We start from the raw sequence: 23143 nt of genomic DNA on the forward strand, positions 1-23143 counted from the left end.
TTGAAATCGAATCGGAATTGTTCTGAATTTGTTGTATCTGTAACTACATTAAGTGCTTCGCTGATAAATTACGTATTATGGACCCTGGGACTTTATAACAGAGTACGGATTCTCTTTGCCACTTATTTAATACCTAAATGTTATATTGTACAGTTCAAGATATACTGTAAATAAATTTATTATATAGAAATCTTGTTTTTTTAAACACTTCCGTCTTTTACCACTCTGTTTTGTTTTATGTCGGCTTGCTAGAAAATTCATCAATAAAAATAACTTGAAAAAATTTATTAACCTTAAGATGTTATTATACCTAGTCAAGTCATAAGTATTGTCACACAGTAAAAACTTTTCTTTTAGAATGCTGGCCACAAAAAAGTTTATTGAATTCGAATTTCGAATTGTTCATGAAAATAAAAATGTATACTTTTAGAATTTTACTCATTTTTAAATATGGAGTGGACGCTTAAAGAAGACCGTGTTGCAGTTATTGCGTTGCATCGTTGCGGTTACGCGCCAATTAAAATTTTTAACATACTGAAAAATTTGAATATAACCAACAGATTCGTTTATCGTACCATCAAACGATACAATGAAGACTCTAGTGTAGATGACAGGTCAAGAAGTTGTCGCCCTCGGTCTGTTAGGACTCCAGCAGTGATAAAAGCTGTGAAGGCGCGAATTCAAAGAAATCCCAAACGTAAGCAGAAACTGTTGGCCCTTTAGATGGGGTTAAGCAGAACCACGGTGAAAAGGGTGTTAAATGAAGACTTAGGGCTTCGGGCATATCGAAGAAAAACAGGACATCGTTTGAATGCTCGTCTAATGGACCTGAGACTGAAGAGATGCCGCGCTTTGTTGAAGCGGTACGCGGGAAAAAAATATCGGGAAATTCTTTTTTCGGATGAAAAAATTTTTACCGTAGAAGAGAGCTACAACAAACAAAATGATAAGGTGTACGCACACAGTAGTGAAGAAGCGAGCAACCGTATTCCGCGTGTCCAACGAGGTCATTTTCCATCCTCGCTCATGGTATGGTTGGGAGTTTCTTATTGGGGCTTAACAGAGGTACATTTTTGTGAGAAAGGTGTAAAAACGAATGCAGTTGTGTATCAAAATACAGTCCTGACGAACCTTGTGGAACCTGTTTCTCATACCATGTTCAATAACAGGCACTGGGTATTCCAACAAGATTCGGCGCCAGCTCATAGAGCGAAGAGCACACAAGACTGGCTGGCGGCGCGTGAAATCGACTTCATCCGGCACGAAGACTGGCCCTCCTCCAGTCCAGATTTGAATCCGTTAGATTACAAGATATGGCAACACTTGGAGGAAAAGGCGTGCTCAAAGCCTCATCCCAATTTGGAGTCACTCAAGACATCCTTGATTAAGGCAGCCGCCGATATTGACATGGACCTCGTTCGTGCTGCGATAGACGACTGGCCGCGCAGAAATGAAGGCCTGTATTCAAAATCACGGAGGTCATTTTGAATAAACTTTAGTGTCATAAGAATCTATGTTTTGTTAAGTTCATTTTGGTATATGAATGGTTACATAATGAATAAACTTGTTTCAATTATTTTACATTAAACATGTGACAGAATTTATGACCTGACTAGTTATACAGTTAACGATTTTTTAAATGATAAATCAATTAAGTTATATTTAAATTCGCTTCTTTCTGTTCTTTGTTTTCGTTCTATGACACAAATAACTAATTCTTATTCAATTAATTTATTTTGTTGTTTGATATTTTAATTAATTAATATATTTACTGACTGCGATTGATGTAAATAATTTTGTATAATAGAAACACGCTGTTCTATAAAATAACTATCAACAACTTTGTAAGCCGTGTTTTAGCTAATAAAGTTTTTTTATTTTATATTGCTTAGATGGTTGGACGAGCTCACAGCCCACCTGGTGTTAAGTGGTTACTGGAGCTCATAGACATCTACAACGTAAATGCGCCACCCACCTTGAGATATAAGTTCTAAGGTCTCAGTATAGTTACAACGGCTGCCCCACCCTTCAGACCGAAACGCATTACTGCTTCACGGCAGAAATATCGGTGGTACCTACCCGCGCGGACTCACAAGAGGTCCTACCACCAGTAAAGTTTGATTTGATTTGATTTAATTAAACGCGATAGCGTCTTTAATATTCGATAGAATTTTCCTGTAGTATATTAAAAAAATACATACCTATTAAGAAATTTGTCTGGATGTATTTGTCGTATGTGTTAATTGTAATGTAATTATCCGGTACACTCATTTCCTCTCTCATGAGAGGAAATTAAATTGTTTCGAGGCAGTCGACCGTGGACCGTTATTTAATAAAACGTTGACCATTTTAATGCATAATTTTTATATTCGCACCGAAATTTTATTTTGTCCGGCTTCTGCATGTCGTAAATAATTTAAATTACGGTTTAATCTCTCGTTTCTTGTTTTCATTTTTGTTATATATGATTCTTTTTTTATTTGATTAGTTAATTCTTCCAAAAAAATTCATTATTCAAATACTATATTGTTCTCGAGGGGCACGAACGACTCAGGTATCATTTGTACCGTGAAATTTTATACCAATTTAAGATTTTGTCTCATTATGTAGCTCTGTGTTTAGCGTGGCCGCAAGAGCTCTAACTATTAAGCACACATTCGGGCTAGTAACTCTTTTTCATAACGTACTTAATCGATCCAAGTTCAAATTTTTCATTACGAGTCCACTCAAGGCAAGTCAATCAATGTTTGCGTGATGTGAACTTTGCGTGCCTACATAACGCGCTATATCGTGTAATCGTCTCAAAAAATAATAGGTACCCAATGCGAGAATATGCTTCGAATTTCCGAAGTTAAGAACCGGCCGTTATTGGGTCAAGGTGTTGAAGCGAAACGTGTACGGGAATTCAGGAAAACCTGACATTTAGGACTGACCATAAAAGTGAGCCGAGATCCGCGTGCGGACGGAATGGAACTAACGACCATTTCCTCGACACTCGCAACGAGTTTACGGACCGCAGCGGCAATAAAACTCCATCAGTGGGCGAATACGTGCAGCCTGAAGACGAACGCTGGTTCCTAATCCTAGCAGCGTGTGCGGGAAGCGTCGCGGCGCGGCGGGGCACAAGGGGCGTCGCGACGCTCAGTCGGGCGCCGGCCTCGTGCAGCGCCGGTCGCCGCGAATGGTTCGCGACAGGTAACGCGGCATGCGGCCCGCGCTCGCCGCGATCGCGGCCTGCTGCGTGGCGGCACGCGCCGAGCCCCCCTCGCGCCTCGCACCCCTCAACACCACCACCCAGCACGTTCTCCAGTGCTCCGATGGCCTCGTGCTGCCCGCCTGGAGGCCTCTCGAAGATGTCCCCACTTACCAAATCGCGATACGCGGCTTCGTCTACTTTCTTGCGCTCATGTACCTCTTCATTGGGGTGTCTATTGTTTCTGATCGGTTTATGGCCGCCATAGAAGTTATCACGTCCAGAGAAAAAGAGGTGCGCGTGCGGCGCAACGGCAGTGAACAGATTATAGTTGTTCGAGTCTGGAATGAGACCGTTGCCAATTTGACATTGATGGCTCTCGGATCGAGTGCACCTGAGATACTCTTATCGGTAATCGAGATAGCTGGAAAGAATTTCGAAGCCGGGGATTTGGGCCCCGGAACCATCGTGGGTTCCGCTGCCTATAATCTTTTTGTCATAATCGCCATCTGCGTTGTGGTGATCCCGGATGGAGAAGTGCGCAAGATAAAACATCTTCGAGTATTCTTAGTGACCGCGACTTGGTCGATATTCGCCTATGTATGGCTATATATGATTTTGGCGGTTATATCACCAAGTGAAGTCGAAGTATGGGAGGGTGCGGTCACTTTCTTGTTCTTCCCGGCGACTGTAATGACAGCTTATATTGCTGATCGTCGCCTGCTCGTCTATAAATATCTCAAGAAAGGCTACAGAGTGAACGAGAGAGGCGTCATAGTTGAAGCCGAGGGTGACGGTTCTGTGGAGATGGCGCTTAAGCCTGGCGGAGACGATTTTCTGTCCGATGACGACGAAGGCCGAGAACTAGAGAAGTCACGGAAAGAATACGTATCCGTTCTCCGCGAACTGAGAAGACAGCATCCAGATGAAGACTTAGAAACCGTTGAGAGAATGGCTTTGGAAACGTTAATGGCAAGTGGTCCTAAATCACGAGCGTTCTACAGAGTTGCGGCGACTCGTAAAATGACCGGTGGCGGTGATTTTTCGCGGAAAATCTCCGAGAGGGCCCAGAGCGATTTGAGCGAGGTAAAAGCGGAGTTACAGAGACGAGATTCTGGTTCGGCGTCAATTGAGCCGCGCGGTCCAAACGTTCGTTTCGATCCTGACCACTACACCGTCATGGAGAACTGCGGCTCGTTCGAAGTTCGAGTTGTAAGGGCTGGAGATCTTAACGGTGACGTCACTGTTCAGTACACCACCGAAGATGGGACCGCTGAAGCTGGTTCCGATTATGTGGCCGCTCAAGGATTATTGCATTTCAAACACGGAGAAACGGAGAAGACGTTTAGAGTTCAAGTCATTGATGATGATGTTTTTGAGGAAGATGAGCATTTTTACGTTCGTCTGTCATCGCCAAAGGGCGCTTCCTTGGCTTCTCCGTCTACCGCTACTGTAGTGATACTCGACGATGACCACTCCGGCGTATTTTCGTTCCCTCAACGCGATTTTGAGCTGACAGAGTCCGTTGGGACATATGATCTGAAGGTGGTGAGGACAGCTGGCGCCCGCGGGAAGGTCAGGATTCCTTACTGGACCGAGGACGGTACAGCTAAAGGAGGCGCTCAGTACGAGATTGCACAAGGCCACATCTTCTTCGAAAACAACGAGACCGAGTAAGTTTTTTGTCGCTTTTACAGGCACACGGGTGTATACGACGTTTTTTTTTTCTATTCCTAATCTCATGGTCTAGAGAGACCATATCAGCGTAAACTTAGCTAGTAGGTGAGCTCACGGGGCTCAAACCTGACGATGTTGCTAGCACGAACCCTAGCAAGAGCCGTGCTTCGCAGAATCTACCACGGAATCGGAAACGCGACCCATTGAGAAGATCCGGCGAGAAACTCAGTGGGCTGTGTCTGTGGGTTAATTTATTCGCCGAGCCCTTCGTCACAAGCGACGGGTTCGACGAGAACGACGACCGAAACGTCACTCGTGGACATCAACAATACCAAGAACACAGTTAGGTCACTGCTCAAGTCACTATAAGGAATATTCTTAAACTAACAGTTAAAAAGTATTTAATGTAATCTAATGTTTCAGTTCCTTTCTTACCTAATAATACCCGTTATGGGCTATATTGAAATAAATTGGCAGAATAAGTCGGGGTGATTAAAATAAGAAAGCGGCATTACGCGAAAACAAAGACCCGTTATTACAGGGAATTTATCCGCGACCCTACTGATGTTTTACGAATGATATTCTCTTCGGAACGGCTCGGGCTATTGATTTCTTTAAAGTTTTACGTGTTTAAGTGGAAAAGTGAGTACGTGAGTGACTCTTCGCACGGCGGCCTTAACTCGCTACTACGGTAACAGCGTAATTTATATGAAATTGCTCGGAAAACAACTCGTATTGTAGTCGTGCGCGAATAAAATGAGTGGTTTCGGTGGAGTACACCAATTGGGAAATATCAATTTGAATATTGTATGTGAAAACATAGTTTAATGATTTCAAATACTCGTTGAAGTCAGCCAAGCAGATTCGTGTACCGGCCAAATAAAATAAACGGGCTTGCCATTTTTAATTACTTAAAATTTTGTCTGCTGCTGTCTTAAAATAATTGTGCCAGCATGTGTTCTAGCTTTGTTGGATTCTTTTATAATTTGGATTTTGACGAGATCGAACTTTTGTATGTTGAAATTGAAATTGAATTGAAAAATTATAACATAAATAATATCAGAGTAACGCTAAATTTGGTACACAATTTGGTAATGGTGGTAGGACCTCTTGTGAGTCCGCACGGGTAGGTACCACCCCCCTGCCTTTTTCTGTCGTGAAGCAGTAATGCGTTTCGGTTTGAAGGGTGAGGGCAGCCGTTGTAACTATACCTTAGAACTTATATCTCAAGTTGGAGGGCGAATTTACGTTGTAGATGTCTATGGGCTCCAATAACCACTTAACATCAAGTGAGCTATGAGCAGTATAAAAATCCAATATGATTCACATTTCGTCCTCGATGTCGAGCGGCGATTTCGTTCGCTTTTGACTGCAACGTCTCAACGCTTATTTCCGGATCAAACCCGGATAATCTCATAGAGATTATGCCGAGCCGAACACTAAGGCTAGTTGGCTCAAGCGTTGACCTGAAAATAATTGACGCACCGATCTATATCTCATTGGGCAGTTTTATGGTTTCCTACGAAGCCCTCTAACGACTGGATATGTTTTCGGAGCGATTGCACGTAACGTATGGGGATTTCTGTGGCGGTGTTTCTTGTTTATTACACTTTTGGGGCCAGAGGTATTGCGTGCTCTTCTCGGTATGTAGCTGCGTTTCGGTTTATCTGAAAAACTTTCTTATTATTGAGAGATTGATTCGGTACTACAGAAGTTAGCGGTCTTAGTTTATATAGTACTAGCGACCCGCCCTCGCTTCGCTTCGGAAACTGTAATTTATTATTGATTTCTCCACTATTTAATGGATGTTATTATACATATAAACCTTCCTCTTTAATTACTCTATCTATTAAAAAAACCGCATCAAAATCCGTTGCGTAGTTTTAAAAATTTAAGCATACTTAAGGACAGACAGATATAGAGACAGAGAAAGCGACTTTGTTTTATACTATGTAGTGACAACGGCTGTTCCGCCTTACAAACGTCTCCTTTACGGTAGAAATAGGCAAGGCAGTGGTACTTATCAGTGCTGGTACATAAGACCTCGTACCACCAGGAATAGTAGATAAAGAATTCTTTGAAACAGATCGCATTATTGCTTCACAGAAATAAGCTGTCTGGTAGAGTGTACCGCTATAGGCGTTTGATGTAATTTTAAGTCGCTGCCTATTGTTAAGTACTCTCCACAAGCCTCGTTTGAAGAATGACCTGTCCTAGCGCTCGGGGAATACCGTAGATGGGAGCTCATTCCAAAGCCGGTTGGTACGTGGCATAAAAGATCTCTGAAAACGCTTTTTTTATAATAGAAATAGAAATTGTGACCCACACATCAACTCAACGAATATTTTGTTAATGTTGAGTCTCTATATCGGGCAAGGATAAGAAGTCTTTTTGCATTATAGTATGTATGAACTTGTAATAAAATTTATTTGGCTATACTATTTGTATCGCGCTGGTTTTGGTATCATTAAATGTTTAAATTTTAAAGAAGATAATTCAAAATTAAAATTAGGAAAATGTGTGATTTTTATTTATTTTTGTACTGTCAAGATAAGTGAATCTAATGAAGAAATCCGATATATATAGTCCGTATAGTCCTGACCTTGCACCTTTACATTTCCACCTGTTTCGGTCTCTTCGGAATTCTTTAGGCAGTGTCAGGTTAACATCACAAGAGGACTACCAAAACAAACTGTCGCGGTATTTTGATCAGAAGGCCCAAAATTTCTATAGCAATGGGATCATGTCCCTACCCACAAGATGGCAAAAAGCTATCAAACAAAATGGTACCTACATATTTTAGTTAAATGTAAATAAACTACATTAAAAAACGTTCTGAATTTTCTTAAAAAATGCGAAGAAATTTTTTCCCCAACTTATTATTTCAACCTAACGTGCTATCTATCGACAGCCGACATTCCCGAGACTGACTTAGCATCACTGCATTATAATTATCGCTAACACATACATATTATTAGTTGCTATAGGGACATTTGTGGTCCCTACATTAACAAAACTGATTTATTTCGTCTGATCCTAACCGTACTCATTATACGTTTTGGGTTTTTATAAAGCTTGAAGTTAATGGATATGTCCTTTTGTCATAGAAATACCTTGGCTTCGGATTGAATTAATTGAAGAGGCCAATCCTTACTGCAATATAATTAAATATTCCAATTTGGCAACATGTCAGCCTAGCAATTATTATACCTTTTTTTTTATTGCTTATATGAGTGGACGAGCTCACAGCCCACCTGGTGTTAAGTGGTTACCGGAGCCCATAGACATCTACAACGTAAATGCACCACCCAACTTGAGATATAAGTTCTAAGATCTCAGTATAGTTACAACGGTTGCTCCGCCCTTCAGACCTAAACGCATTACTGCTTCACGGCAGAAATAAGCAGGGCGGTGGTACCTACCCGCGCGGACTCACAAGAGGTCCTACCACCAGTAAAAAAGGCAGATCATTAGTTCGTAATAAAAATGTTGTGACAATGACATGACAATTTTTACTAATAGCCCATAGATAGTTGCTTCTTAAATTAAATTTGTTAAATCGATAGGTATACAATACAGTTATTGATCATCCATTAAAAGAAAATCCTTATTTTGTTCTCTTTATCAAAACCAAAAAGGACATAAGTCTTAAAGTTCCCAAAGAAAAACAACTTTATAAAATATAACGTGACGGTCGATTTTAAATTACCGTAACTGACAAAGTCGGAGCTTTATACATTTCTTTGAACGTTCAAGTACGCAATACCATTAAAAATTTCCGCCGAGACGTCTTGAAAACCTTCAATCTGAGTTGTCCCAAAGCAAACACCATTAAAACTTTCCTAGTTTATCAGATTTCCTTCGAATACATTTGAAAGGGAAGTTGACAGTTTACTTTTTCCATGGCCGCGATACTCAACTGAAACGCGCTGGTTAATAAGTTGAAAGATAGAGATTTTGTAGCTCACTCAGATAAGCATATTATCACTGAAGAAGGACTACTTTTTTATTGCATAGATGAGGTGACGAGCTCACAGCAGACCTGGTGTTAAGTGGTTACCGGAGCCTATAGACATCCACAACGTTAATGCCGCCACCCATCTTGAGATGTAATTTCTAAAGTCTCAGTATAGTTACAATGGCTGCACCGCCCTTCAAACCGAAACGCATTACTGCTTCACGGCAGAAATAGGCAGCGTGATGGTACCTACCCGTGCGGACTCACAAGAGGTCCTACCACCGGTAAGTAACTAGTAGAAGTACTTAAAAAATAATTCAGTAGGATGTGGTTATAACTCATAATGGTACGTCAAAAATGTGCTAACAATCCAAAAGTCCTACAAGCGTTATCGCCGTCATCCATTGTTTTTCAAACAAACATTACGCGGACTAACCCAACAAAGGGATAAAAACAAATATTTGCAGTGCCATAATTTGAAATTCTTTCATTAATGAATGAACGATGTTCTGTCATTTCTTCGTTTTGCTTCTTTTGACGGAGGATTGAGCGGAAATTTGATTTGCGTTAAGTAATGGGTCTTGGATAAGAGGGATTACCGGAAAACAAACATATTTAGGATTATGATCTAACGTATAAAATGAAAAGTAAAAGTCAATATTTTTATTTATAAAAAAAATTAAGGGTTCTTCTTCTCAGTCGTACACTCCTGGCGGAGTGGTCGTGGTTACGTATGTCTGAATGCTTGGTTGCGGCTTTTGAGAGACTTCTCCATCTCTCTCTATTTGTGGTGGTACGTGGACATTCAGTAAGGGAACACTTCGTAGATAACTTAACTAAGTCTGTCCACCTTGTGGATGATCGGCCGTGAGAACGTTGACCGTCTACTCTTCCTTGAACCACTAAACGTTCCAATGAGCTTACATTACGAATGATATGTCCAAACATATTAAGGATTCTCAATTGCACAATCGACGAAAGCCTTTGTTTGATTTGGAGCTTTTTGAGGATGGATATATTAGTGCGGTGAGCAGTCCATTTTATTCTCAGCAAGCGTCTCCAGCACCACATGTCAAGGCGTCAATCTTTTTACGACAATTTTGATGGATCGTCCATGTTTCTGCTCCATATAGGAAAATAGGAAATATTAAGTACCCCATCAAGCGAACCTTGGTGTTTTTAGTTATACGGCGATCTTTCATATTTTTGTGAGCTTTTCCACGGCTGATCGTGTCACGGCACAATGTCTTTTAATTTCTTCTTCGCAACTTCCAGTATTTGTGATTATGGATCCCAGGTAGATGTAACTCTGGACAACTGCGCAATTTGCTCTTTCGTGTAAATCAGATCGATTATTCTTACGATCCACCACCATCACTTTAGTTTTATCGCGGCTTATGGCAAGGTCAAACTCGGAACTAGTTATTTCCAGAAGCGAAAGAAACCGTTCTACGTCGGCTTGTGACGTTGCAAAAAGAGTAGTGTCGTCTGCATATCTAAGGTTTGATATCAGTCGACCTCCGATTGAAACACCTTTGTCCCAGTTTTCTAATTCTTCGGCGAGATATTAAACAAAAGAGGGGAGAGAATACATCCCTGTCGAACACCAGCTTGAGTCTTAAATTTTTCGGAATCTATTCCGTCCACGCGAACAGCAGCTGTGCCGTAAAGTTGCCGAGCAAGTAGCGGTATACCTACACACCTACCTAGAGTAGAGGCTACAGCAGCCTTGAGGTCCAAATAATCTCTAAAAGTGCTGGAGCAGAAGGCAACGGGAAACCACTGCTACTATTTTCCCATGAAAGTGATGGAAATGTCTAAATTAAGGGTAGTTAGCGCAATATTGAAATGTCGACGATCATCAAACGCTTTAGTCATTTGTGACCATGAAAACGGTAAAGTATTCAAATTGACTTTTACTTCTTCGATTTCGATTGACCACGGTGAAGGAATAACATCGTGTAATAAAAATCAAACCCGCAAAAGTATAATTTGCGTAATTACTGGTGGTAGGACCTCTTGTGAGTCCGCACGGGTACCAACACCCCGCCTATTTCTGCCGTGAAGCAGTAATGCGTTTCGGTTTGAAGGGTTGGGCAGGCGTTGTAAGTATACTGAGACCTTAGAACTTATATCTCAAGCTGGGTGGCGCATTTACGTTGTAGATGTCTATAACACCAGGTGGACTGTGAGCTCGTCCACCCATATAAGCAATAAAAAAAATCGTTGAAAATAATGTAAAGATATTTTTTAAAAAACAACACTAGATGAAAGCCTAAAATTTGTTTTAATTAATAGGAGAAACGTTAAATGAAAAAGACGAGGATACAATTACTGTCGACGGTATAAATAGCAAAGTGGCCGTAAAGACCGGACTCCCGCGCCCATATTTTCGTTAATACTGAAATAGACGAGTATGTGACCGTCCTAAATTGTACTACACGACTTAATTCATTGGCGCAATGAGCTGTTATGTTCCAGAAATATCACAGGAACGTAATATGTAGACTTCAAAACGGTCACAGAAATTTAGGGGAAAGAGCTTGCCGGCAAATCCATATTACTTGCAGTTTTAAAACAATGAATGTATTTTTAATGCGCTTTTATTAGCTTCAGATGTATGTATGTTTGTATGTAACGGAATCTTTGAACATGATTTTGACCCCCTTCAAAACGTCGGATTAACTCGAAATTTGGTATACTTATTAAGGACCGATGACAATTAAATGTTAAAAAAAAATTTAAGAAAATAATTGAAAAAATTTAAATTCAATTAAATAATTAAGAATAAATAATAGTTTAAAAAAAAATAACAAAATACGCTTTTATAGAAAATACAACTAAAAAGGAGAATTTTTTTTTTAATAAATTTGAATTAAAAATAGCGTAAGAAAAAATGATTTTATTGTAAAAAAAAGCGTGGAGTGCATGGTATCAGTAGTTATTAATATTTTATGAACAGATATGAGTAGAAGGGTTATTTGGTTATTTTGATAGTATCCTGAAAGCACCCCACGCTTTTTTTTACAATAAAATCATTTTTTCTTACACTATTTTTAATTCAAATTTATTAAAATTTATTTTCTATTTTTTAGTTGGATTTTCTATAAAAGCGTATTTTGTTAGTTTTTTAAAACTATTATTTATTTCACAAGTGCAACTGTATTTGCCGTTCTGACAAAGACAATTAGAAGCGTCCGTGACCGCAGCGGATAAGACTCGTGTAAGTTATACTCATAACTTGACTGCATAATTTGTATCGTACACGGTTAATGTTCAGATTCAGACGTTATAGGGCTTCAGGGTAAGATATTAAACAAGTTTAAGCTGAAGATGGAACACTTATGAATTTATAGAAAGAAATACTTTAACTATTAACAACAGAGGCAAGAGATTTTGTCTACGTATTTTATTAAAATATCCGGTTTTAAGTTTAACACCTGCTGTTTTTTGTGCTAAGGTTGGGTCCTTATTAGAGAGCTTTCAACTGCTAGCAGCACCAAAGGTTTGAAGTAGTCGTGGCTTAGAAGACAAGATGCTCGGAGTACCCATATTGAGAGATGCGACTGTGTCGGTATCCGAAACTCGCAGTCAAGCAACAAAGGCGATGCTCGACTTCTGCGAGTCCAACATCTTGCATAAGGAAGTGTCGAAACGAGAGAGGGAGTGCTCATGTCTCTAAGAACACATCCATCGCCATCGAGTCGAATGCCGGAAGGGCTCTCGCCCAACCCCGATTCCTGATCTTCAGCTATTTTTCATTTTGTTTTTATGTAATTACTGAGCCTCCATCCAACTGAATGGTATAAGCTTATCAAGGTCGACAAATGCTATAACCTTAACGCTGCCGATCTAATATTTTTTCTGAAGTAATAAGTTGAATGGACCTCCAGTAAGAGCTCACAATATGCCACGTCACAACGCCATGTACTAGGAGATGAACGTCATACAATGACCACGAGTTTCTCGCCAGATCTTCTCAGTGGGTCGCGTTTCCGATCCTGTGGCAGATTCTGCGGAGCACTGCTCTTGCTAGGGCTAGTTTCAACAACGTCCTCAGGTTAGAGCCCCGTGAACTCACTTACTCGCTCGGTGAATCTAGTATGTCGATGTCACTAGAACTGGTAGGGAAAAAAGCTCATAAAAGCTGAAAACCATTAAAGTATATTGTGTACCAAATCCCAGCACAATGTTGATGATAATTTCATAATTATCATAAAGATCTAGGTCCGAAGTTGCTTTAATAAAAGTTCTAATTAGCAGTCTGCTGCTTTAGTATACCGATTTACGATAATTTCGGTCAAAGTAAAACTGATATTGGCCAGACGTTACGTTAAAAAATCGTGTTGCTTAATTAACTTTGCTATTTTTGTTTGCTCGATACAAAAAAAAGATCACGTAATTTATTTCTTTCAATATTTGATTAAGCTGTACGGTATTTTTTCTCTCCAACCTAAATTGTACAGTATTTGCATGGTCAACTCAGAGACTTTCTTATTGTTACGCCGGTAAGAGCAACGCCATCTATCGCCGAATAGTCGAACGAATATCGAAGGATCTAGTAGCATCTAGAACGCTCGAGAAGTACAACTCCATCTATTGTCAGATAGCGGAAACACAATACTCGACTTTTGTGGAATATTCTCGACGATTCTAGGGATTTCGTCTCGACTATAAAAGCGTTGTAGAGATGGCACGCAGTCAGTCAGTAATCGGAAGTACTCGAAGCGAAACAGCGAACGGATCACCTGAAGCGAAGCGGAAGAAGCACGTTGAGAATTTTAAGGTGTTCTGTGTGTGTTCTACGTGATAAATACAGTGTTAACTTGTAATTCATTAGAATTTTATTTATCCCGAACCCCAGCGCGTTACATTATATTCCACTATTTCTTCTTGTACTGATTCTCCACTGCCCACTATGATCAGAGAATATATCACATAGTTAAAGTATACATATAGTACATACATTTTAACGTATATTAGTATGTCTCTGGTTGCCAAAATACAGGGAATCCTAGCTTAGGGCCACAAGGCTGTCTGTGACTGATTCCAGGTTATTATTGTTATTATATCCCCCCTTGTACAGTCAGTTTTATGGGACGGTTTTTTTTTCTACTTATGCTAATAGCCTTGGGACGCTATTTCAACTTCCCCTTGACGTGTAGGTGAGCTCGCGGGGCTCTAACTGGGTGTGTTGCTAGCACTGGCCCTAGCAAGAGCAGTGCTTCGCAGCATCTACTACCGGATCGGAAACACGACCCACTGAGAAGATCCGGCGAGAAACTCAGTGGGCTGTGTCTATGGGTTAATCTACTCCTCGAGCCCTTCGTCGCAAGCGATGGGTTCGGCGAGGACGGTGACCGGTGCTTGAGGTTGAGATTGTGTGCACGGGTAGAAATACCAACGCTCCTCCTATTTCCGTTACAAAGGTAGGGCAGGTGTTGCGTTATGGTAACTATGGTATGGAAAACTATAAAATTGATCCGTTGCTTTTGGCGGCTGGATTTGAAAGGAAGTTTTGAGTTATGGCTGACGTCGCTCGCGGAAATTTTTACGTTCAAAAAACTGAACAGTAGGCGTTTTATAATGCGATTAAGACTTCGAGTGCATGTCTCAAGGTCGTTCGCATCGTGATGACCATGGGCTCCGGTAATCGTTTAACTCCCTCTGCCCTTCTAGTGAAATTTAAAGGAGGCATACACCGTATTTATTATAAAACTAGCAATCATAAAAGAAAAAAAAGTATGCTGTCTAAGATTTACGTGATATTCTCAATAGCGCGCTTCAGAGTTTTGTTTATTGGTGTTTGTGGCTAAACATAGAACCCTGTAATTTGCTTTTTAAAGTTCAAATAGATTTCTAAGACAAAAATAACCGAGACTAAAGGCATTTGATTTCTAAACATCGAGTACCGTATTATTAGCGCTAAAGTAAAAATCCAAAAGCGTTTTACAATAGAAATTGACGTCACCAGACTACGACCAGACTAGTCGGGGTTCGTTAATAAATGATTACTTCTAAAAACTTCTGAATGACGGCTTCGCAGTTCAACGACACATTATTTATAACGCTTTTCTTGTTTGAATAATAAAAGTTGTTTAAAAGTAATAATTCTTGACAGCTTTCCCAATTTAAGTGAGGCTGGTACATAGCTATTAAATATATTGACGTTCGTAACTGTTCGAAAATGATATCTCTCTTCGATCGGTCCCTCATAGCTGAGGATCGTGACTCCGTCCGATTCCTTCAACCAGCTGTCTCCAACTATCCCGTTTTGTAGCTTGGTGGAGTGCGTCGCTGACAGGTATCCTCACTGCCTCAGCTATTTGGTCCGACCATCGTTTGGGACCTCTACCCCTAGGCCTTTTTCCCTCTATTTTACCGGTCATCACAAGTTCTAAATTTCTGGTATTCCTGCGTACAACATGACCAAAATACCGCAATATTCTTTGTAGGCAGGTTGTGAACAGACGTTGAGTCTTTTCTATGTTTAACTGCCTGAGAATAGAGATGTTGGTGCGGCGGGCCGTCCATGGTATTCGTAGCATAAGTCGCCAGTACCACAATGACATGTCAAAAGCGTCGATTCTCTCGATAATGCTATAACGGCTTAAATTTATTCATTTAAATTATTAAGATTTGTAATTAATAATTTTAACGTCAAATGTCTACTCTACAGTTTTGCTTTATGGTTATTTTTTTTAAGGTATTTTATGACCTGGTGTCTAAGACCTTTAAGTCATGTCTTATTTTAATTTATATTCTTATTTTTATGAAAAATGATAATATGGAGTGAAATGAAATGAAATGAAGATGATTGCTTTATGGTTAGTTTGCTGGTAGGTGTTGCTATTGTCAGATAGTATAGATAAATACCGTTCTGTTTATTTCTGCTGCAAAGTATAAAGCGCTTAAAATAATAAGCAATATTGAAAACGAAAATATTATAATCATCAATTGAAATTTGAGATTTAAACACAGAATGCGCAATATTTTATAGATTACTCTTTATTTTAGCTGGAAATAGAAGGCAAAAATATGTAAGTGTCTGGCAACACTGAGCACATTCACACATCTGCGTCCCATCAGAACTATTAAGTTTATAATGGATTGCGACCGGCTTAAGCCATTTACGTTTCGAGCCTGTAGTTGCTACGGAATGATGTGCTACGTTAAACCTCTTCATATTTTCCAATTCTATGAATCATGTTACTATTTTGGATTACACAATCTATTTATGGTAGGCAGCGGCTTGGCTCTGCCCCTGGCATTGATGACGTCCTGAGTGACGGTGACCACTTACCATCAGGTGGGCCGTATGCTCGTCTGCCTACAAAGGCAATAAAAAAAATATATTTCGTTAAGATTTTTTATTTATTACTGGTATTAGAATGTTTATTCATTAATTACTCTACACTACTTTCGACTACTGATAGGCATTCCCTTACGCATGAAATCCGCCAATGTAAGTAATACATGAACTGTAATAAATAAATAAATGCTACGAGTATCCGGAGTAAATATGATTTTCTTGTCGGTTTTTACCCACGAAGCTGTCATTTTTTTTCAGTTTAATGATTCAAACAGCTGTTATATATTACAATTAAGAGTATGTCCCTATTATTTCAAGGGCGTCATCTAGAGATTTTGGTTTTGGAAATTTACTCAATTTATTTATTACTAGGCCCGCGGTTTTATCGCCATAAATATGTGATTCAGTAAGAATGAAAGACGATTCATTTTCTTGGCATAAAGAGTTGCTGGGATTACTCTGTAGGACATAAACTATCAGACCACTTGTAGATCCGTTCGTACGTGGAACAATCCAGTGAGTACACTTGTTTTTACTTTGGCAGATATTATATTGTTACGCACTGGTTCAAGATAAATAAAACGTCTGCCGAAGTACAACTTAAAACTCTATTTAACACTTACAGAACACTTTACAATTCGTAATTCTTCTGCTTCGCTTCAGGTGATCCGTTCGATGTTTCGCTTCGAGTAAAACCGCTTACTGACTACCTTCGTGTCATTTCTGCAACGCTTTTATAGCCGAGATGACATTTCTAGAATTATCGAGAACGTTCTCGGGAAGGCCAGTCGTTTCGTTATGTGTTTCCGGTATACAGATAATAGATGGCGTTGTACTTCTCGAGCGTTCTCAATGTTACTAGTTCTTTTGATATTCGTTTCTGCTATTCGACGATAGATGGCGTTGCTCTTACGAGTGTAACAATATGTATAATCGGCATTGTCCGGGTCGTGTTGTTTATCCATGATGAAATATAACAAACATTCTGGCTATAAAATATTTATATTCAAAAATATAATCAGATTAGTTCAGTCATTTTTGCGAGATTAACTACCAAACCTCCACAGATACAAATTATCATATTTTAAAATATTAGTTTAGAGTAATCTAATTATATTGTCGTGAACGTACTTTAATCTCTGCGTCGGTGGATGCTGATAAAAAGGTTATAGTGTTGTTTATTTAAAAATTTTGCTTAATGTAACAAAAAAATTATCTATATACGCATAAATTTCTTGTCACATCACTACGTAATATAAATAATAAAGCCACAATCAAAGTTTGTTGCTTTCGAAGTAACTAGTTAACTTCTGAATTTGTGTTAATGCGGTTTTCAACTTCAATTAGGGAAATTTTAAGAGGGAGTTTTGTGTATGTAGAAGACATGTTTTTGTACAGAAGTAGGGGTAAGTATATAAATAGAGATGCAGCGTTGTGGTGTCCGCTAGTGATGTACCACATAATGTTGTGTTGTTTTATATTTTTGTCACGAACCGTTGTCTTCAAAGTTTGTTTGTTGCAATATATCTACAGTACACGAAAGTAGTAGCATTCTTTTTAATAGTTATTTCTACTAGTTCAAGTCTTTTTTTTTTCTTAGATGGGTGAACGAGCTCACAGCCCACCTGGTGTTAAGTGGTTACTGGAGCCCATAGACATCACGCAAATGCGCCACCCACCTTGAGATATAAGTTCTAAGGTCTCAAGTATAGTTACAACGGCTGCCCCACCCTTCAAACCGAAACGCATTAATGCTTCACGGCAGAAATAGGCAGGGTGGTGGTACCCACCCGCGCGGCCGCACATGAGGTCCTACCACCAGTTTTTATTGGTACTGGTAATAATGTTGTAGATTTTGTGTGATGATACATAGATGTTAAAGAAAAGTAAGTTCCAAGTTTTGTCCAGTGCTGAAGTCGCATTCCCAAACAGCAGGAAGGGCATGACGATTTATAAGCGCCCGTGTAAGCGTATACTCGAATTTTTTTTTTGGCTATTTCTCAATAGCCAAAAAAATAGCTCTATCTCGAGAATAATTTTTCTTCGAGTCATTCAGTGCAGTCTTAGCACTCCGGCGCGTAACAATAGTTAGTCGTAACAATAGTTACGCGCCGGAGTTCGGGATAAATAAAATTCTACCGAGTTACAACTTAACACTGTATTCAACACTTAAAACACTTCACTACACTTTAAAATTCTCAATTCGCTTCTTCCACTTCGCTTCAGGTGATCCGTTCGCTGTTTCACTTCGAGTAGTTCCGATTACTGATTGAATGCGTGCCATCTCTACAACGCTTTTATAGCCAATACCTCATCCCTAGAATTATCGAGAATATTCCACACATCTCTAGCAGTAGTTTCCGCTATCTGACAATAGATGGCGTTGTACTTCTCGAGCGCTCTAGGTGCTACTAGGTCCTTCGATTTTTGCTCGACTATTCCGCGATAGATGGCGTTGCTCTTACCGGCGTAACAATATCTTAAACTACTTGCCAAGGTTTACCAGAGGCTGACAAACATACTTATATACGTTTAAACATACACATATATATATGTAAATAATAAACATCCAGATACGGCGCAAACAAATCTGTTTGAGTTTCCTAAAAGTTTCGCTATTTCGTCTCACAAAAATCACTTCTAAGATAGCATAAAATATTCAGCAAGACTCAACAAAAACGATTGCGCTCATTCGAACGAAAGCGTTTCTCATTTGGGAAAATGACTTGAAAAATCACTAGTACAACCTTCGCATAGTCTAGCCGACTAAGTAAATTTACTTATGCATAGTTATTTTAATAAGTTATTAGTAAAGACATAAATAGAATTAGTACCTTATCAAATAAACTTATAAATAAACTTTTATTTCTTTATGGTTTTTTTTCCGCTTGAGACAGAACTCATCAAAAAGGGGGAAAGTGAAGAGTTTAGTGCGAAACACATTTATCCCATCACCCTCCCCCTGAGGACGTCGGACCGGCGGTCGTTGGCGCCACGACCACCAGCCCTCTCGGTCGGCAGGCTATCCGGAGCCCGCCTAGATGGCGCCGGTTAATTTTTATGGTTAGCATCTTCGATTGAATTTCTTAAAAATCTCATTGTCATTACATTTTCTATTACTTTTGCAGGCAGACGAATATAGAGACCGTTTGATCGTGAGTGGTTATCGCCGTTCAGCCTAATGAGTTTCTCGCCGGAATTTTCAGTGGGTCGCGTTTCCGATCCGGTGGTAGATTCTGCGAAGTACGGCTCTTGCTAGGGCTAGTGTTAGCAACGTCGTCAGGTTTGAGTCCCGTGAGCTCACCTACTAGTTAAGGTTACGCTGAAATAGTCTCGCAAGGATCTCAGCTTAAGTAGGAAAAAAAGGGGCCGCATATTTTGCAACCAAGCAATCAGTACGTTCTTGTCTCAAAAACATTTTAATATAGTTTGTTTGAAAAAATAACGGTATTTTTGACAAAAAGTAATATATTTTCAAGAGGTCGTCATAGAATGAAAAAGCTTGCGCCCTAAAATTTATTGATTTCATTATTTCCGCTGTGCATAAATCTTTGTAAGCTGATTACGGTGTAATCTTTTACATTGGAAACCGACAAACCGGAAAATGTAAGCTGCAAAATGGAAAATTGTTATTAGATTATATGTACTATTCTTGTCATAATCTTTCGGACCCAAAAACTTATTTTTTTTCATTGATTGACTTTAATGGAATATAGATCGTTGAGTTGAATACAAATATGTAATTTTAGTAGCGAAGTAATAACTTTGTGTAAGCTGAAAAATGTTATGCGGAAATGCTATGAAATTTAACGAGTATCTACAGCCGTCTTTGGTTTTTACTACGGTAAGCAGCGGCTTTTTTCTGGCTATTTCATACTAGTGGTTAAAGGGTAGGGCAGCTGCTGTAACTATACTTGAGACCTTAGAACTTATATCTCAAGGTGGGTGGCGCATTTGCGTCGTAGATGTCTATGGGCTCCAATAACCACTTACACCAGGTAGGCTGTGAGCTCGTCCACCCATTTAAGCAATAAAAAAAAAACTCTGACATCGCTGAAGTCCATGGGTGACGGTAACCATTCACCATCATGTGGGCCGTACGTCCGTGTGCCTACAAAGGCAATAAAAAAAGGTATTTAAGGTTTGACATAGGTTCCAATAATTACATAGGTGCCCTCAATTCGCGTATCAATTCAATAAAAAAAATGTGTGTGTGTGCAAATTATACACGGTAGGAGTAAAACTTATAAACTATAAAAATAATCGCAAGGGTCAACCACTCCGCAGTGTTATGGAGCAGCTGCACCCCGGGGCACTGCCTGCATGATCACGGTATCCCGACGTCAGGTAGGTATGATTTAGCAAGAGAAATACGAGAGGGTCTATCAACTGTGTAATATCTCGTCACCACGATTCAGGAATTGTTGAATTTATGTGTAGCGACATCTGTTGATAACAAACTAAATAGAAATAAAACATGGCGCGTAACGGAAGAAATTAAGATGGCGCGTAACCGAAAAACGTTACATACTTTTTCCTTCCTACGTCGATAAAGAAGTTTCATTTCAAAAATCTACCCGATTACGACCCTGTTTCCGGACCCGTCCTTGGACTCGCATTCATTTATTTTATCTCTAAATTCAGCCCTGAAAGGGTGCACCGTTGGTCGGGTATATTTTTTGTAAACACACGTCGCAAAGCTTATGAATTATGATAAACCTTGCGTGTTACAAGCGGTGAATTACAAAGGCGTAAAGACGTGGAAAGAAAATGTTTGACGTAATCTAATTATTTTAGGCGCTGCTTGGATTAAAAATGTTTTTTTTTGTGGTAGCATACTTTAAATTAGAAGGTAAATATTGTGATTATGGTCTAATATCGAAATAAGATATTTGCGTCATCGTAGTGTTATTAAGCGTGCTCTTACCACGAGTTCCCGATGTTTTAGCGTGTCGTAAACGCCATGATCACTGATAGACTGATAGCTGCGGGTAGAATGTTAAGAGTAGTAATTCTGTCTACCCTCTAGTCCGTTTTTTAGTGTTACTAATGGAGTTCGATGACTCTTTCTGAAGTCGTCGTGGCCTAAAGGATAAGACGTCCGGTGCATTCGGATCTAGCGATGCACCGATGTTCGAATCCCGCAGGCGGGTACCAATTTTTCTAATGAAATACGTACTTAACAATTGTTCACGATTGACTTCCACGGTGAAGGAATAACATCGTGTAATAAAAATCAAACCCGCAAAATTATAATTTGCGTAATTACTGGTGGTAGGACCTGGTGGTAGGTGAGTCCGCACGGGTAGGTACCACCGCCCCGCCTATTTCTGCCGTGAAGCAGTAATGCGTTTCGGTTTGAAGGGTGGGGTAGCCGTTGTAACTATACTGAGACCTTAGAACTTATATCTCAAGGTGGGTGGCGCATTTACGTTGTAGATGTCTATGGGCTCCAGTAACCACTTAATATCAGGTGGGCTGTGAGCTCGTCCACCCATCTAAGCAATAAAAAAATTTAAAAATATAAACAACACGGTCATCACTCTCCTGCTCTTCTCCCAGTCACCTGGGGTCGGCCTAACATGTTTTCTCCTTCTATACTCCTCTATCATATACCATATCTTCGCTCATTCCCCTCTTACACAATTCGTCTTTCACGCAATCCATTCATTTCTTCTGTTAGGTATTTATAAGTACGTAATACAAGTTCACATAAATATCACATAAATTATAATAAAGTCTGCTGTCGTGTAGGCTTAGTTGCTACGCATATCCGATGATGTTGATCGTATTCTATTAAATCTCGATAAAGATGTTTAAAACTAATCTAATTACTTCTGGAAATAGATAATAGTATCTCAGATATAATTAACTGAATTTATTTTAACTTAATAATAATTTTAAATAATTGTTCAATTGACTCGGTTGACTTCACTCGTCTAGTGACGTCGGTCGCACCACCACTCCGTTGTGGTGGGGCGATCAGACAATATATATTCAAGCACACCGAGGTAGCATTCATTCTCGACAGAGAGTTGAAAGTGTAAGCACGATCACTGTAAATTACTCTGTAAGTGCAAAGTGGAAATAAATACAAGCTGTTTGTGTAAAGTGACGCATTATTGAATTCCTACTGACCTAAGCCCTTTAGGTCAGAACTGGGACAAACGAGAAAATTGCTTGTTTTCTTGTCACGCCTACAAACCCGGAAAAACGTAAGTAACGAAATACTATTTGAACTATTTGTTATAATGTTATGTGATTTTTTTTTCTCTTCCTTTAATTATCGTGTACATTAAATAAGGCAATTTAGTATCCTGAGCAAATTGAAAATTTCAAATTCATTTTGAAGGAGTGGATTATTACCATGCTACCATAGTTTGATGTAGATTCCATGTTTTATTTGATTATGGGCTCCTAGTTTTAGGAGAAAATTATTACTGATTACTGTTATTTTATTAAATTTTTTTCTCTCCTATTTTGCGGAGTATTCAATCTAAAGGTAAAATTTACCATAAAAATGTTATAAAATTAAATAAGATTTTTTTTTGCATCTGATTTGATGGGGGACGGATAGTTAATTTATTTTCACGCAATAAAAGCAGGAGTCGGTAGTCTACCATTATATACAGTGGCCATTGATACTTACACTGTTATTACATATTATACAACAAGGTTTTTTTTGTTCATGGTAAAAACTACTGAACAATTGTGGTTTCCGCCAATATACAGTGATTAATTGTGAAGGTTTATATATTTATGTACGCCACACTTTAATCATCATGCGGAGCAAGGGTGGGCCGCTAGATTTTATCACTGTCTCAATATTGGAATGGTAATAAATCACAATTGACACAACTCTAGTGGTGACGCAGCTCTAATAGTGGTAACCGAAAGTTTCAGGAGAGATGGAAAGAGACGATGGAAATACCCTAGGTGGAGGGTCAGGCTCGACTGAGGATACCCTAGGTGGAGGGTTGAGCGGAATGAATGACACCCTAGG

At 39.4% G+C, this 23143-nt stretch overlaps 1 protein-coding gene across 4 annotated transcripts in view; it reads left to right on the forward strand.

The window, feature by feature from the left end:
* The first annotated feature begins 3061 nt into the window (after positions 1 to 3061).
* Positions 3062 to 23143, forward strand: part of Calx (sodium/calcium exchanger 3) — a 104863-nt gene continuing 84781 nt past the window's right edge. For 2 of the 4 annotated variants that reach the window (XM_028185773.2, XM_089738704.1), the window contains exon 1: positions 3062 to 4866. In XM_028185773.2, coding sequence (XP_028041574.2) covers positions 3206 to 4866 — 1661 coding nt within the window. In that variant the 5' untranslated portion in view covers positions 3062 to 3205. The remainder of the gene's footprint in view (positions 4867 to 23143) is intronic. The other 2 variants (XM_028185776.2, XM_028185774.2) reach the window with 2 other exon arrangements.

This window comes from Bombyx mandarina, chromosome 25 (assembly GCF_030267445.1).
Source record: "Bombyx mandarina strain Sakado chromosome 25, ASM3026744v2".
NCBI lineage: Eukaryota > Metazoa > Arthropoda > Insecta > Lepidoptera > Bombycidae > Bombyx > Bombyx mandarina.